A 14,868-nucleotide genomic window follows, 5' to 3' on the forward strand; every position below is an offset into this window, starting at 1 on the left:
TTAGTCAGTGCATACTACTTGGGTAATCACAGAAACAGCCACTACCACATAAAACCAAGAAGACAATGAGCATGAGGGCTCATGTTCGCCATTCACTTCATGTTGTATTCCAAGTACTGTTCATTTCATCACACATACGCAAAAACATTAATCAAATGATAAAGACAACCTGCTACTTTTGTTTCTTGCTACACGTCCTGTACTCTTCAATCTTGCAATCTTCAGTATTAAGAACAAACTTTGCAAACAACCAGTCCTGTTGAGAAGCATGAAGCAGTTGAAAAACATAAAGCAGATGCCAAACACATGTGCGCATGTTTGTTGCCTGCATCGTGTCCTATAGCAACCAATGTTTCCTTCGGTACTTCTAAGGAAGGGGTGTTATCGTTAGGAAAAGAAAGGTGGTGCTAGCTTCTACAGACGATGAGGAAACACAGCTCAGCACCGTAAGGAAAGGAGCACGGGAATAAAAAAATGGCGGAGATTAAAACCAAGGACCTCTATACAATACCGAGCCACTTTCGTGTCAGACGCGACTTCGTTACAACGGGTTTCGCTCTATTCCTGGAACGACGTCACTCACCGGCCAGGCGTTGTCCCAGCTCTGCATTCTCTCTCTCCAAGGCCCGAATCCTCTTCTCGCACGCCAGATGGCTCTGGTCACCCGAGTGGGTAACCACACCGTCCACTGCCGACTCGCCTGCACCACTGGCCAGGCGGCTTCCTAACGTGTACGTAAAGCCCACAAAGGGCAGGTGCAGCCCGGAGAACACTGCGTTGGTGCTCGGTGGTCCCGACTCCTGTGCAGTTCGTGTCACACATCACGTTCCAGGAACAGAAACTTCCCAATTCCAGAGCATGCAAGGTAGACTACGGTAAACAGACTACGCAAGATTAGACTATGATAAGGGAAATTATTCTACACCACACTCACGGGGAGTTTTATCAAAGTGTTATCAAACCGAAATGGTATGTTTCATAGCAACCGTCCCAATACGTTCTTTTAGCCTTTGACACTTGGGGACGGAAGGCAGGGGTTCACCATGACATCCACCAATCCTTGGTGCCACGCCAAATTCCTGTGGCATTTAGCTTTATCTCAACTGTTCAAAACAATATTAGAGTTTGTTATTCCAATAACAACTCTACATAATGCCTCCACCTTGTTTGCTTGGACAGGGTGACTTCCTCTTCCGACAGGTAATTCCCAAGTCTCATTCTGATATTTCCCTGTATTCCTAGCTTTCCAATTCCACCTAACAGTTTTATTTTCAATTTGTAATGTTACCTTCCTTATTGTTAGGACGCATAGCTCCCCGTATTTTGACACACAGCTTCAATATTTCGTGCATTGTCACATTTTCTGAAAATCGTCAGCTTCATCAAGCATTCACTCAAATTATGCACTATTTTCTTCTTGAAACATTTATGAACACACAAGGAAACTATCATTTCTTGGCTTAGGCTGGTGAGGTGCATTCATCTAACACTGCAAAACTGAAATGCAGGCTTGTTATATAGTTAGTTGAACAAATCAACCTAGCACTAAGTATGTTAGAGGCACTGTGTGAGAATGTTAAAAGCGGATCGATGCCAGACATTGTTAAAATGTCGTAGCTGCGTCTGCAGGCATTATGTGTGTTTTAATCAGGCCCACCAAAGATCGCCTTACCAGCCTTCGACCAAATCGACTGAACACACTTCCATGACCTAGACCAAATGGCATTACAGGGAAATACTAGAAGGAAAAAGAAGAAAAAGAAAGAAAAGAATTTATTTTTCAATTTAAGACATTAAACTGGAACGTTTTCTAGAATCTTGCACGAGTCTGGTAATTCACTGCTGAATTTAATGGCACTGGCAAAGGCAAAGCAAGCTACACGGTTGATGAAATGAAGATAATTTCAGTGTTTCAAAATTTTGGGTCGTTTGAAAGAACACGCTTTTAGTCTTTTGATTAACCTTTAAATTCCTGAACCTTGAGTTTACTGGTACCAGTGTGTACCAACACTGCGTGTTCTACTCATTCATGGGAGACTTTGCTCTGTTCTACTGTGACAAGTTATGCATTTTAGACCATTCTGATAACTGCCGACTGTGGGCACTCGTGCATATTACTTTGTAGTCGACATCTTTTTCCCTGTCATGTGCATAGAGAGTACCATTGCAGGCTTAAAAAGAAGAATAAAGTGTACAGTTAATACAGTAATATCTACTTATAAAGACCCCAGATATAACTTATCTATCCATTATAACAACCAAGTTGCAGTGCACCATTCATTGTCGTAGCCTATTTAATGAAATTGCATCCAGGTTTAGCAAACACTTCAAGCGCCTAATTGTAATGAAGAATGCTAGAAAGCAAACAGGGCACAAGTGAACTGTGCCCTCTCTTTCAGAGGGCCGGAGCTCAAAGCCACGCCAGCTGAGCTGAACCATTATCCCTCTCTCGACGCAGTGTGCTTCTTCCTCCTCCTCTTTGTGTTTTTCCACCACTTTTGCAGAATACTCCGCCACTGAGCTTTCTGTGTGTATTTGTCATAGTTGGCAGTGAGGCTGTAATCAAAGGTGAACAGACACCTTCATTTAAAAGACTCGTCCCTGTCCCCGCTGGCCTGAACCCGAGGTGGCCGCAGGGGACTGAAGCTCCAATTGGTAAGGCTGCCACAGAGGTGTTAACGAGTGGCTGCATCTCGGCTAGTGCATTGCAATTTAGAGAATGGTGAGGTCCACACGTGCACGTCGTGTGCACGTGTTTCGGAGTTTAATAACTCTGAAACACCTTATGAGTCGTACTTTGCCATGTAGAAATACACGCAATAGAAGCAGTCAACAAGAGGAAGAACTAGTGCGACAATTCACCGCTGTTGCCATGGGCAGACACGAAGTACTTGTGCTGGCCAACACAGATTTGAATTGCTTCAGCAAAGTGTCACATTGGGCGAGTTGGTGTATAGCTCAACAATGGCTTGCATGCGTCCTGCATGCATGCAAATTGTTTATTTTTAATTTTTTTTATCTTGCCAATGTTTGGCAATTGTAACAGGTTGTGTCATCGGTTAACATTTCTTATCCTACGTATTAATTGTTTGAAAGTCAAAGTTGTGGTACATACAATGCAAAATGCTGGAATGGTTCAACAGAACAAACAAAAATAAATGAAGAAGAGAAAGAAAAAGCCAGTATCAAGTAGTCCACCTCCAAAATATTGCTCTGTAGAAGCCTACTTAGACGCTTAAACAAAAGAAAGAAGGCCTTGCCTTTATATTTTTTGCTTTAGGCACATGCTGAATTCAATTATGAAATCTCAATTTACTAAAGGTTTGACTACTACGTGAACTTATATGGTATCTAACTAGGCTTGTGCGAATATTCGAGCACTGCGAATATTTGAACGAATATTACAGTATTCGAATTCGCTTCGATTCGAATTTAAATTCTTGGAAATTTCGAAGTATTTGAAATGAACGAATAGGTGTACAGTCGCCGACCGTTTATTCGGACTCGGCGGGAACCGCTGAAAAGTCCGAATAATCGGGAGTCCGAAAAAAAGGATTCACCAGAAAAAAGCACTTTTATTGGCCCAGCGGCCGGAAAAAACTTGTTAGTGCGCGTCTGTACACATGTACGCTTACGCGCGACAAGTCGGCCTGTACTTCAGCCAATATTTGGCCACCCCTGATGGTTGGCAATTCGCAACTTCCAGGTACCGTGGCGCCGCCGAGCGGTGGCCGCCGGAAGCTCTGTTGAGATTATTGAAATGTTGGACCCGCTAGAGTCAGCGAATGTTGCCACTTGTTTTGTCTCGTTTGGGGTCGTTTTGTGACGGTGTGCACGGTCTCGATACGTGACACTTTCGGTTCCTCAATGTGAACGGAAAATAAAAGAAAAAGGCAACTGATTTTACTGCGGGCCTCGGTGTTCACAGCGTACAGCGGGAGGCAAAGCAAAAGCCTCCACTTCAGATTAGCGCCTCGAAAAGCCGCGAGTGGTTAAGCGGGTTAAACTTCGCAAGCAAATAACCAAGGCCCATGAATGTATGCAGAATCCCATTTTGTGTTTGAGTATATGTCTACTACCTCATATCACCTTTCTCGCGCTTCGTTCCTCCGCTCGACACAGTCGCTGTGCAGACAGTACCAGAACTGATAAGGAATGCGTTCTGCCTCTAGAATATAATGAAAAGTCCGCTTTCAAAGCGTCCATTGCACCATTCCACGTCTGAAGTGGCTGTGAAGTGCCTCCGTGACCTTCACATCTCCAGCTCTTTTTGTTCTGTATTACTTGCTGATGGCGCTGTTTTTTCGTCCCTGTCCCGTGCGATGTTACTTATTGCACTTCTCATAAACACCGAAAGCGTAGGATGATAACAGAAACGTCCCTTCTTAAACGTGAAAATTGCGTCTTGCGCTGGTTTCATTCGCTGCTTGTCGACCTATTGTGGCATTCCGCTGGGTTTTTTCTCTTTTTTACCAAGAAAGCGCAATAAAATTGTATTTCCGATAATCGCACATGCCTCAAGTGGTTCTTGTGCTTCGATCTCGAAGGGCAACACATTTTTTTTTTCGTTTACTTACATTACTTCGTGCTTTGAATGGAGCTGAGCTAGCTACGCTGCAGAATGCAATGCAAGCAAAAATGAGATAAAGCATGTCTCCGAGAATGTCTCTGATATTACTGAGACATCTTTACTGAGTCTCCTACTACCGTATCCTGCTAACAATGCAGCGGGGGTTGCAACGCGCGATTAAGCGCCGCAAGCAACGCGACTAGTGTGTTTGCTTTATTTACAATTGTGTGCATATTTATCTTCCTAATGAGGTTCCAATCACGTACCCGGCATTCGTTTACTTATTATAATATGTCACCGCAACCCTGCTTTCACTAAAACACAAATCGGAGTGCAGCCGAAGCGCAAAGAACTGAACTCTTCGCCAAACATGTACGTTCCTAAATCGTCTGCAGCGGGCCGATAATCTCAACGACCGCCATGTTGGATGTACAGTCGCGCCACCTATAGGCCGTGAAAGTTGCGAATAGCACTGCAACGGCCTACGCTAAATCCGCATTTGATGGCTGTGGTGTGGGAGGTGCGTCGTCAGGCAGTCACTGTCCACATGCGCTGGTTCGAGTAGCTGACGGATGATCTCATCGCCCAACTCGGCGAAAATTCCCAAGCGACTTCCACCTGGTGAATAATCGCCGCTTTTTTCGCCATCGTCAGGGCCTTGTAGTTGCTGCGTTTCTTTAGTTCCGACGGCGCACATGGAACGGGCAGCGTCGGAGCAATTTCAGCAGATCAGGCCTCGCACGAGCAGGACACAAAGCTCGGGATGCAGATCAGGCCTAGCCACAGAAACATCTACGCAAACCCTCACATGCCAAAAGGAAACGACGTTGGTCTAGTTGATGTTGCAGCGCTTCTGTAATCTGTTGTCGTACTCTCTTTGTCCGAATTAGGATCCGCGTCGTACTCGTATGCGCTGTCATTCACCTCAAACGCCGCATAGAGCCGATTCCAAGCTTGGCTTGGCATGGCCTGCTGTTTGGCCGTGGTAGCCGTTCAATGGATACGTGACTGGCTAAAGCCAAAAGGCAACCGTTACGTGTAGCCAACAAACATAGCCTTCGAGATCGGTAACTTCTGCGTGGATTTTTGACACTGGCACGACCTCCAGTTATAGCCAGTGCAACATTTCAGTGCTGGCAACCTAGTAAAAATATTGTAAACATTGCTGACAGCTTGTTATGGCGTTCAACGTCGCACTCTATCAGCCAGCCGGAGTCCGAAAAATCGAACGGCAGGCTGTGCGGCGTCCGAATTTTCGGTCGCGAGTTTACATTACTTCAATGGGACGAGTGGCGGTGCCGCGAAGGTGTCCGAATAAACGAGCATGTCCGAATTTTCGGCGTCCGAATAAACGGTCGGCGACTGTATATTAGTCCGCATGTAACCCCCCCCCCCTGTAAAGGTGGTTTCACTGCAGTGGAGGGGTGCTACACCGTGAATACGTCTTTCCAAGACAAATTCGCGCTGCCGTGAAGCCCCACTTCAAGGTTAAATGAACATATTACCCCCGCATTGATTCATCACTTTTTAAGTTTAAAAGCTTGTTATACCGGCTTATATGCTGTAAGTATAGTAAATTTTAAAGCAAAGTTTAAAAGCTTGTTATACCGGCTTATATGCTCTAAGCATAGTAAATTTGAAAACAACATATTTTACAGGTTATCACTTGCATTCTACTGAAAGTCAAATCCTGCTACTATTCAGTTGCTTCCACTTCCTTTGAACCAAAAAGAATGACATTTGCACATGCCTTGTTTCAATTTTTTAAAAATATTGTGCAGGTTAGTTGGGTCAATGCAAACATGCTCATTTTTCTTTCTAATATGTGATATATACTATTCGAATTCGATTTGAAATTATTCGACCAAATCACTATTTGCTTCCTATTCGCTTTGAACCTAAAATTTACTATACGCACAAGCCTATATCTAAGCATAAAAACAAACAAATGCGGGCTTCATGGTACTTCACAAAACTTTGATTAGAAAAATGCATGTAGTCCGCTTTTCCCTAAACAAGTGGCTATGATAAACATTCTCACTGGTTGCTTGAGGTCAGCATCATCCACGTCGAAGTTGGAAGTGTCCGTGGGACTGCTGACCTCTGGAATGTAGGGCGCCCGACCTGCAGACAACGTTGATTATAAATAAAGATGGCAGTCCCAGTGTTAATCTTATCACCATAAATGTTACTCCTATCATTTTCCGGTCCATTACACGCTGCATGGTCCTTAATGTTTTCTCTAGTTGCTTTGTTAGCCTCCAAGTTTCAGCCCGGTATGCTAAAACTAGAAGTGTGCAATGTTTATATACTTTCCGTCTTAGAAACAGCAGTGGTTTGCCTGTCAAGTTTTGGTAATGCCTGCTGAATGCATTCCTGCCCATCCTTATCCTTCAGTGCATCTCCAGGCTACCCTTTTAGTAGTTGACCTAGGTATACTACTATACTCGTGTATGGAGTCTAAGGATTAGTTGTCAATAACGCATTGTTTTCCTTTTGCTGGGCTATTAATCATTACCTTTGTCTTCAGCATATTCATTTTTAGCCCCACTTTGATATTTCTTCGCTTAAATCCTTAAAGGGACTGTCTACCATGCTTCATCGCTTTTCTGTTTTGTACCGAAATAGAAAGCGCACCGTCTGAAGTGTCCAACCTTGCAGCGGTTTCTCTGGAAAGTCAGCAGAAATTTTTAAAACAGAATTTTTAGATATGCGTTCGGTCTTCTTCCAATGGCGTGAAACATGCCCACAACACTGGTTGGTGGACGCGATAACCTCCCGATTGTAGTGCCGGTAAAAATTACAACCGAAAGCACATGTGATTTCTGTAAGATTACTTTATTTTTGCTGAACACTATTGTAATGAATGTAACATGCTCGTTGCCGCCGATGTGATGAACGATCTTCTCAAATTTTTCCGAGTGGTAGACAGTCCCTTTAATAATTTTTTCAATGTATGGTGCACATGCATACCAAGTACAACACACGCAAACTACAGTTCTATATCTGTTTAGCACTTTCATAAGGAAAGCTGACTTTTTTCAGGCTTCGAATGTAATCCTGTCAATGAATAATATATTAAATGTACAAACATAGTTCAAAAGAACATGACACACTCTCTCGTATGTGGTCCCAGTCAACTCCACTGAACCACGGATGGCTCTTGAAGTCCTGAAGTCCGTTTTGCCCAAGTCGACAGTCGGCACTGCAGATCAACCGCCTCATTAGATCCTTGGCATCCTCCGAAATGCTGCAGCCAGGGTCGTCCGGAAAGTCAAAGCAGTTCTGAAAACAAACAAGACAGAAATGATCTATATTAATGAGCACTAACAGACAATAATGCCAAGGAAGTATAGGGAATGTTACTAGTGGTAAATGTAAGGTAAATGTGAAGAAAGAAAAGTGGACGAAAAGATAACTTGCCGCGAGCAGGGACCGAATCTGTGACCTTCGCTGGTTCGGTCCTGTGAAGGTCGCAGTGCTCATTAATATTGTGTATAACAAAGAAAAACGAGCCCTTAAAATTAACACTTCTTTCCTTCAGAAACGATCGATGTTACTCATAATTATATCTCACTGTGGCATTCACCTTTATAAGGTTTACTGTTTCACCAGTGAACGGTCAGCCAGCCCTGAAGGCCAGGTTCCTATAAGTGGACCAAATCAAAGGACATAGTACCACAGATGGAGAATCCTTTGTTAAAGGGACCATGACAGGGTCACCCAACAATTTGTGCTTTTCAGCGAAAAATAGAAGTAGAGGGTGTATTAGGCCTCTACATATATGAAAACTGGATTGTAAAAGAATATTTCAGTGCAAAATAGGCCCTAGAAGTCGCCGGCTATAAACCCCATCCACCGCCAGCGACCGCCATTTCACCATGGCGTGTGTGACGTCATGTGCTACACAAAGCAGAGCTGTCGCCTTCTACCAAAGTTTCGGCCGCTGGAAATCGTTCGATTTCAGTGCCAAGATGAACAAAACTAAAATATCTCAATTTCACGCACAGCTGACTACGGAACAAAATTGTTCGTCGGAATGCAGACGCTTGCACAGCAATATGCTTGTTACGTCACGGCTCACAAGTATGTCAGTGTTGCCTGACTCACAGGCCGCTCAAGTGTTCATAAAAATATTCAATAACAAATTAGGTGCTCGATCAAACGCGGTGAAATTTCACCAGCTTATTTGTGAATGCACAACAATTAACCCACATAACACAGATTATGTACGAAAATTGGGTGTCATGGCTTCTTTCAGGCAAAAACCCTATATGTGGCTTAGAGGGGTTTTGAATGCAAGCTTCTTGATATATATCCAAGCTGAAAAAAAAAAAACAGCACTGCTTGAAAACACGGACCAGTAAAGAACAGACGAGAACAGGTGCTGTCCTCATCATCTCCTCCCTATATGTCTCATAAGAATGTGGCCTTGAATGAAAAGCGCAGCGAAGCAAAAAAGATCACGACTTCTAGGAAACGAAGGCTATACAAAAGGAAGTGTAAACATGACTGTGGAATACTAAATGATGATAATCAAATAAAATTATTTGAGTAGCGAGTTAATTAGTGAAAATTAATTTATGATGATAATGCAAATGCATTAATTAGGCAAGCAGTGAGTAATTGGAATTAGCAGATGTTAACAAATGAAAGTTAACTACTGAAAGTTAAATTAGTGAATGTTAATTAGTGAAAGGTAATATGGAAAAATTAATATGAAAGACAATATGGATAAGCAGATGCAGCATTTATCACTTGTGCGGCCTCAACCAACAGGTGCATCATTGCACAGACACCACCATTGTCACCGCCCTGTCGCCTCTTAAGCAGAAGCACACTTGGCCAAATGCTATGGTCTTTTGTGTGCAGAACATCAGGGAGCACTGTGATCACAGCGTGCATGGACACTCAAACGGCCATGTCATGGAGTACTTTTTGCAACGAAAGCTGTTATGAGATCACAACAATGGCCGTTTCTGGCGCCGTAGTCGTCTGCCGCCAGTGTCTGTAACCGCTATCGTGCGAAATAAAAATTAATATCCAGGATGGAACGCGGTTCAAACCTGGGTCCTCTGCGTGGGAGCCTAGTATTCTATTTCAGAGCCATGCCGGTGCTTGAAGCTGCTTTGCAAAAAGACCCTATAGGGGAGACCCACGCCGTGGAAGGCACTGCGGTGCTGCGCGCTGTCAGTCAATGTGGGGAGAAAAACTTATTACTCAAGCGTTGACCCCGCCGCTGTCCCCTTCAAGCTGCCTTGAAAACGCGTTGCTTTGCTCGCACGCTGCACGCGTTCTGCATGTGTTTTTGAAAATTTCGCGTCGTGCGCGGTTAGGATGTACACGCTTCTGTCCGCGTGGCAGCAATTTGGTGAAAGGTCAGCGTCTACTCAGCCATGTAGCAGATGCGGAGCAAGTGATAGCAGACGACGCCGTCCTCGTCAGAGCGAAATACATTTCGCAAGTGAAGGACGACGCTGCTTATGAAGTGGAGTTAGCAAAATGTTCTGTACGTTCATAATTATATGTACTGTTATGATGCAGGCATCACGTCAAGTTAACTTCAATTGTGATTCCACTGTTGACTCCGCTTTCACAGCAGTATAATAACCATTGCATTTCTATTGCTATGATTCAGCAAGCTATATTGAAGCATTGCTCAACCCCGGAGGAATACGCTAACAAAAGTTACATATGCTATTCACATCACTGCACCATAAAGTGCACTTCGTTTCGATAATAATGACGTCTGTGCTCTAATGTGAGTGCCGACTTTAAGTCAGACAAAAATTACCCTTTATATGCCAGTGTAGTCAACGTGCCTGGTAAGCCCACGATGTCCGTACAACTACTACACTTACGAAAATACGTCAATCCACCACATAACGCTTGGCTCAAAGCCAAAAAATGCAGCATGGACAGCTACTCGCTAAATGCATGCTTCGCAAGAAACCGATTCCCACAAGGCGTGGAATCTGTCGAATTTTTGTATTTCATGGGCATCTGTAGGAAGCAGAAAAACATTAATAGTTAAAGGAACACTAAAGGCAAATAACAATTTATGTCAGAGTGAAAGCTCAATGTATGACAAGGTCTAAAACGGCAACATTATCAACAGCAGTGCCCTACTTACCGAGAAATTAAGCTAAATGTTTCACACGATGAGCACCACGAGTGGGACATTTTGGAAGTGATCCCGATGACGTGGGAGAGTGTGAATACAATTAATCACTAGTAATCAAACTAGCTGCAATAAAAAAAGAACCTTCCGTGCATCAAGAGATGTAATAAAATACTGCTTGTTCGTTTCTGTTTGATTCATGGAAAAAATCACAGCATATCCACGGAGTGAATGATGATGATTGGGCGAAGCTGCGGAGGTTCATCGGTAAACCGTGAATCTTCCGTGAATTCTGCCCAGTACATCATCACCGACGTGAGATCGGGCGCGTTTATATTGAAGGTTCGATGAGAGTTATGACGACTTGCAGCTCACTTTAATTTTACATGTACGCTGTGAATTTTCATTGTTTAATCACGCACAGGAGAAATCGCACACACGCACTACCTTGGAGGTCAAAATCCAGTGCCTATATATACGGGGTGGTCAGTGAACGGTTGTGCAGCGCGAGCGGTCGGTTTTTTCAATCAAGACGCTGCCGCGACGCTGCCTCTTGACGCTGCCTGCGTCGGCGCCGCTGCGCCGCGAGGCAAGATGGGGGAGGGGGGGGATCGTTGGAGAGGAGAAAGAGGGGGAAGCGTAGGAGAGGAGAGGGCGATACATATCACGTACTGTCGCAGCGCATTGTCTTTAGGGAGCCTTCATGTGTGCACGCCCCCTCCGTTTTTAAGACTGGTTACACACTACTACGGGACGAACGGGTGCCGCTATAAGGAGCTTCGCCCCTAAAAAGAACCTCTTTGGCGTTGCCATGGGGAATGGCGCGCGTGGTTCAAAAGTTCCGTTTTCGCCGAACTGCGATTCGCCCAGCGCCCTGCTTCGCTCTCGTGGTCGCGTCTCAGTGGTAGTTTTGGTATCGCGTACTGCCGCGTGTGTTTTGCACGCTCGTAAAAGTCGCTCTGACAGAAAGTTCGACAAAATACCACATGCATGTGATGTTGTCGGATGCCCGAATGGTGCACGCCGCCAGTGCACGCCGCCGCGCAGTAAAGGCGGGCAACGTTGGGCACGACAACAGTGACGTGCAAAATACCGCTTTCAGGCGGGTGATTTGAAGTGCGCTAACGCGATGTGGACCACTAAACATGATTTTATTTCAAAATAAGCACTTCCTTGGCACAAAAGTAGCACTACGAGGTTTTTGTACCGCTATTTCAACAATCAACGTCGACTTAATATTTGCCTTTAGTGTCCCTTTAACGGCACAGGGTAAGCCCTGTATACCCCATGAATTTTTGGTCATTTTAAGGTACCATTTTCTCAGTGACTAAAAGAGATACCCACATAATGCATATATAATTTCTTTTTCAAATTTCTCGCTCTTTTAACTGAGGCAGATTTTTTAAAATCTAACTAATATTAGACTTGGTGAATTTTTTACCTCTAGGACCTAATTTTTAGTTAATTTGCATCTTGGAAAATTTGTAACACAAAACTGTAAAGTGCATAATTTCAATTCTGCTTCTTTAGTTGTATGCATTTATGCAGAATACAAGAAAAAACAATCAGCTGGTTATCTTGGAATACATAGGAAATAATGGTACCTAAGTAATACAAAACGTGGTTTTGAGATAATCGAGTTTAAAGTTAGAAAACAGCTGAAAAGTGAACATACTTTGCCACAAACACCGTTCAACTATTTCATTTAGTAGCTACAAGCTTGGTAATCATTGCCAAAGTCAATTTTTCACTTTGAAGCCTCTCGCCTTGCTTGCCTTGCTTCTTTTGTGCGCTTTCGTGCAGCTCTATCCTCAACGTATCGTCGATTGTGGTCACCTTTTTCCAGCAAATTGACTGTATTTTGGCCATGCTTCAACCATAATTATTTCAGAACTTTGGCTTGTGCGATACTTCCATCATTAAACAAAAGAACAACATCCAGTATCGTCTTCCTTAACCCTTTGCGGTCCAAAACTTTTACCCACATTCTGGTTCTACCGGTCCGAAACTATTTTGCCAGTTTCTGGCGCCCGTGAAGAAAAACACTAACTGTGGAAGAAAAACTCACAGGATACTTATTTTTGCTCCTGCATTCTGCAGGCAACTCCATTAGCGATATTTGGGCCGCGTATGATACCGCTCAAAGCATTCTCTTGGGTGCAGGCCAGGGTTGTTTCTGTTCCCCTGTGTGTCAACAGAGGTGTTGTCTTCACCGCTGTGGTCGTCGTCTTCGTCACATTTCTGTCGAATCACTGTCATCACTGTCTGGTGGAGGCACATAATTCTCTTCCTCACTAAAGTCAGCCTCGCTTTCGCTAAAAGCACCACCATAAAACGCACGCGGTGAAAACGTGGTCATGCTTCTCAGCGAACCGCGCGCGAGTGGGTATGCTCAAGGCTCCGTGCCGAACACCTTAGTGTAAAAAAAAGGTAAACCTCAACAAACAAGGCTCACTTATTCCTCAAGAGATGCCACTTCATGTATACAAAAAAATGCGCGCGACTCGCAGTGAGAAAACAGCGATATTTAAACCACGAACACCCGACAGCGGACCGCTACGACTGTGTTGCGTTGTCGGGCAGCGCCCGACAACGCAACACAGTCGAAGTCTGAAGTCGACTCTGAAGCCTAAACAAAGACAGCAAAGGCTCTGCGACACAATTCCCATTAGCTCAACACTTGCACTGCACAGTTTGCATGCGCAATTCGGTTTAATTGCATCACAAATAATATTAATGTCCATTAGAGTGTACCCGTTGTCAACCTCTACGTGATTCGCCTTGGAGGACGCTGAAAAGGCGGAAAGGTTCAGCAATGAAGAGCTTGCTGGTTCAGCGTTCAGCACCTCAGCACGTCGCCGGCATTTATTCGCATTTACAAGAGAACTGTATAGGTTGCCACGAAATTTACACTTGCTGAAGACCTTCTTTACCCTCAGCATCTTAACTTATCGACAGGCACGACAGACATGAGTGGTAATGAAGCTAGGAGCAGAAAGTGTTCCAAAAGACGCACTCTGAAGAACAAGTGTGAATAAACAGGCACACAGCGTCTTTGGACTGCCTTATAAGTTACCCGACAATTTCCTATACACAGCTGACTCCAGACAAACATTTTGGCTTTCGTACACAAAATTTTTTTTTTAAACTGACCGTAAGCATAGAGCGCATACGAGGGCCTTGTCCTAGGGTGCGTGTTCACTCACTACTTGGCTTTTGGAAAAACAGTTTCTCAGCCACAAAAAATACTTTTTAAGAAAAGCACGAGTATGGCAAATATGCACAAAGGAACACCTTTCCCAAATTGCGAAGAAAAAAAAAGCGATTTTTTTTTTTTCAAATTTGGCCTTACCCTGGGCCCTTTATAGATGGAAAAATAGAAACTGTTCAATCGAACGCTTTGCAAACTGATCTACAACTTTCTCATTGAAATATTTTTTCCCAGCTTCGTTGTATCAAAAGTTGGTTAAATGATCTTGCTCAGGTAAGCATTTAAGTAGAACACAAAAAATAGTGTGAATTACTCCATGCAATATTCAGTAACATGCATTTGGTCGGGTCGTCATACAGTGCGTCGGCACATTTTTAAACCCTGACTAGAGTTAGCTGGGGCACCCTGTATATATACCATATGTAGCAGGTATATTAGCAGGTTAGAGCACAAGACCCTAAAATTGCAATGCTAACCGCATGAGCCCCGTGGCACTGACACTGACCCTGTGACACCTACCTTGTGATTCATGATCTTGCCATAGGTCTCGACAAGACTCTCAGCGTAGAAAGGGGTCTCGCCATAAAGCATCTCGTACATGCACACCCCCAGGGACCACCAGTCGCACTCGGGGCCGTACCTGCCCTGCCCGTCCTCCATGGCCTGCCGTCGAGAAATTTTACACGCAAGCATTGCACTGTGAAGCACAGTCGGCAATGAACTCTTGTCACTCAGCAACACATGGAAAAGCACTGCTCAGAAAACGCGTCAAGGTAATAGAGCGAGATGAACATTCCACGAGAAATTTACCACTGTCAAGAAGAAAGGGACACGTATGGAAGTGCACAATACTACCAGTCTGCTTGTCAAAGCATCCACATGTTGCCATCATGCAACTAAATCTACTTCATAATATTTACAGTTAACTTTAATGCTCATTCAAGTTACTGCAAGTGTTATACCACT

At 44.0% G+C, this 14,868-nt stretch overlaps 1 protein-coding gene across 3 annotated transcripts in view; it reads right to left on the reverse strand.

The window, feature by feature from the left end:
• Positions 1–14,868, reverse strand: part of LOC119374636 (serine/threonine-protein kinase MRCK alpha) — a 207,893-nt gene that overhangs the window by 86,557 nt on the left and 106,468 nt on the right. For all 3 annotated transcript variants that reach the window (XM_037644806.2, XM_037644804.2, XM_037644803.2), the window contains 4 exons: positions 14,422–14,565; positions 7,687–7,855; positions 6,612–6,694; positions 584–800 (listed from right to left, as the gene is read on the reverse strand). In XM_037644806.2, the coding sequence (XP_037500734.1) occupies positions 584–800; positions 6,612–6,694; positions 7,687–7,855; positions 14,422–14,565 (613 nt within the window). The remainder of the gene's footprint in view (positions 1–583; positions 801–6,611; positions 6,695–7,686; positions 7,856–14,421; positions 14,566–14,868) is intronic.

The sequence above is a fragment of the Rhipicephalus sanguineus genome, chromosome 11, assembly GCF_013339695.2.
Source record: "Rhipicephalus sanguineus isolate Rsan-2018 chromosome 11, BIME_Rsan_1.4, whole genome shotgun sequence".
Lineage (NCBI taxonomy): Eukaryota > Metazoa > Arthropoda > Arachnida > Ixodida > Ixodidae > Rhipicephalus > Rhipicephalus sanguineus.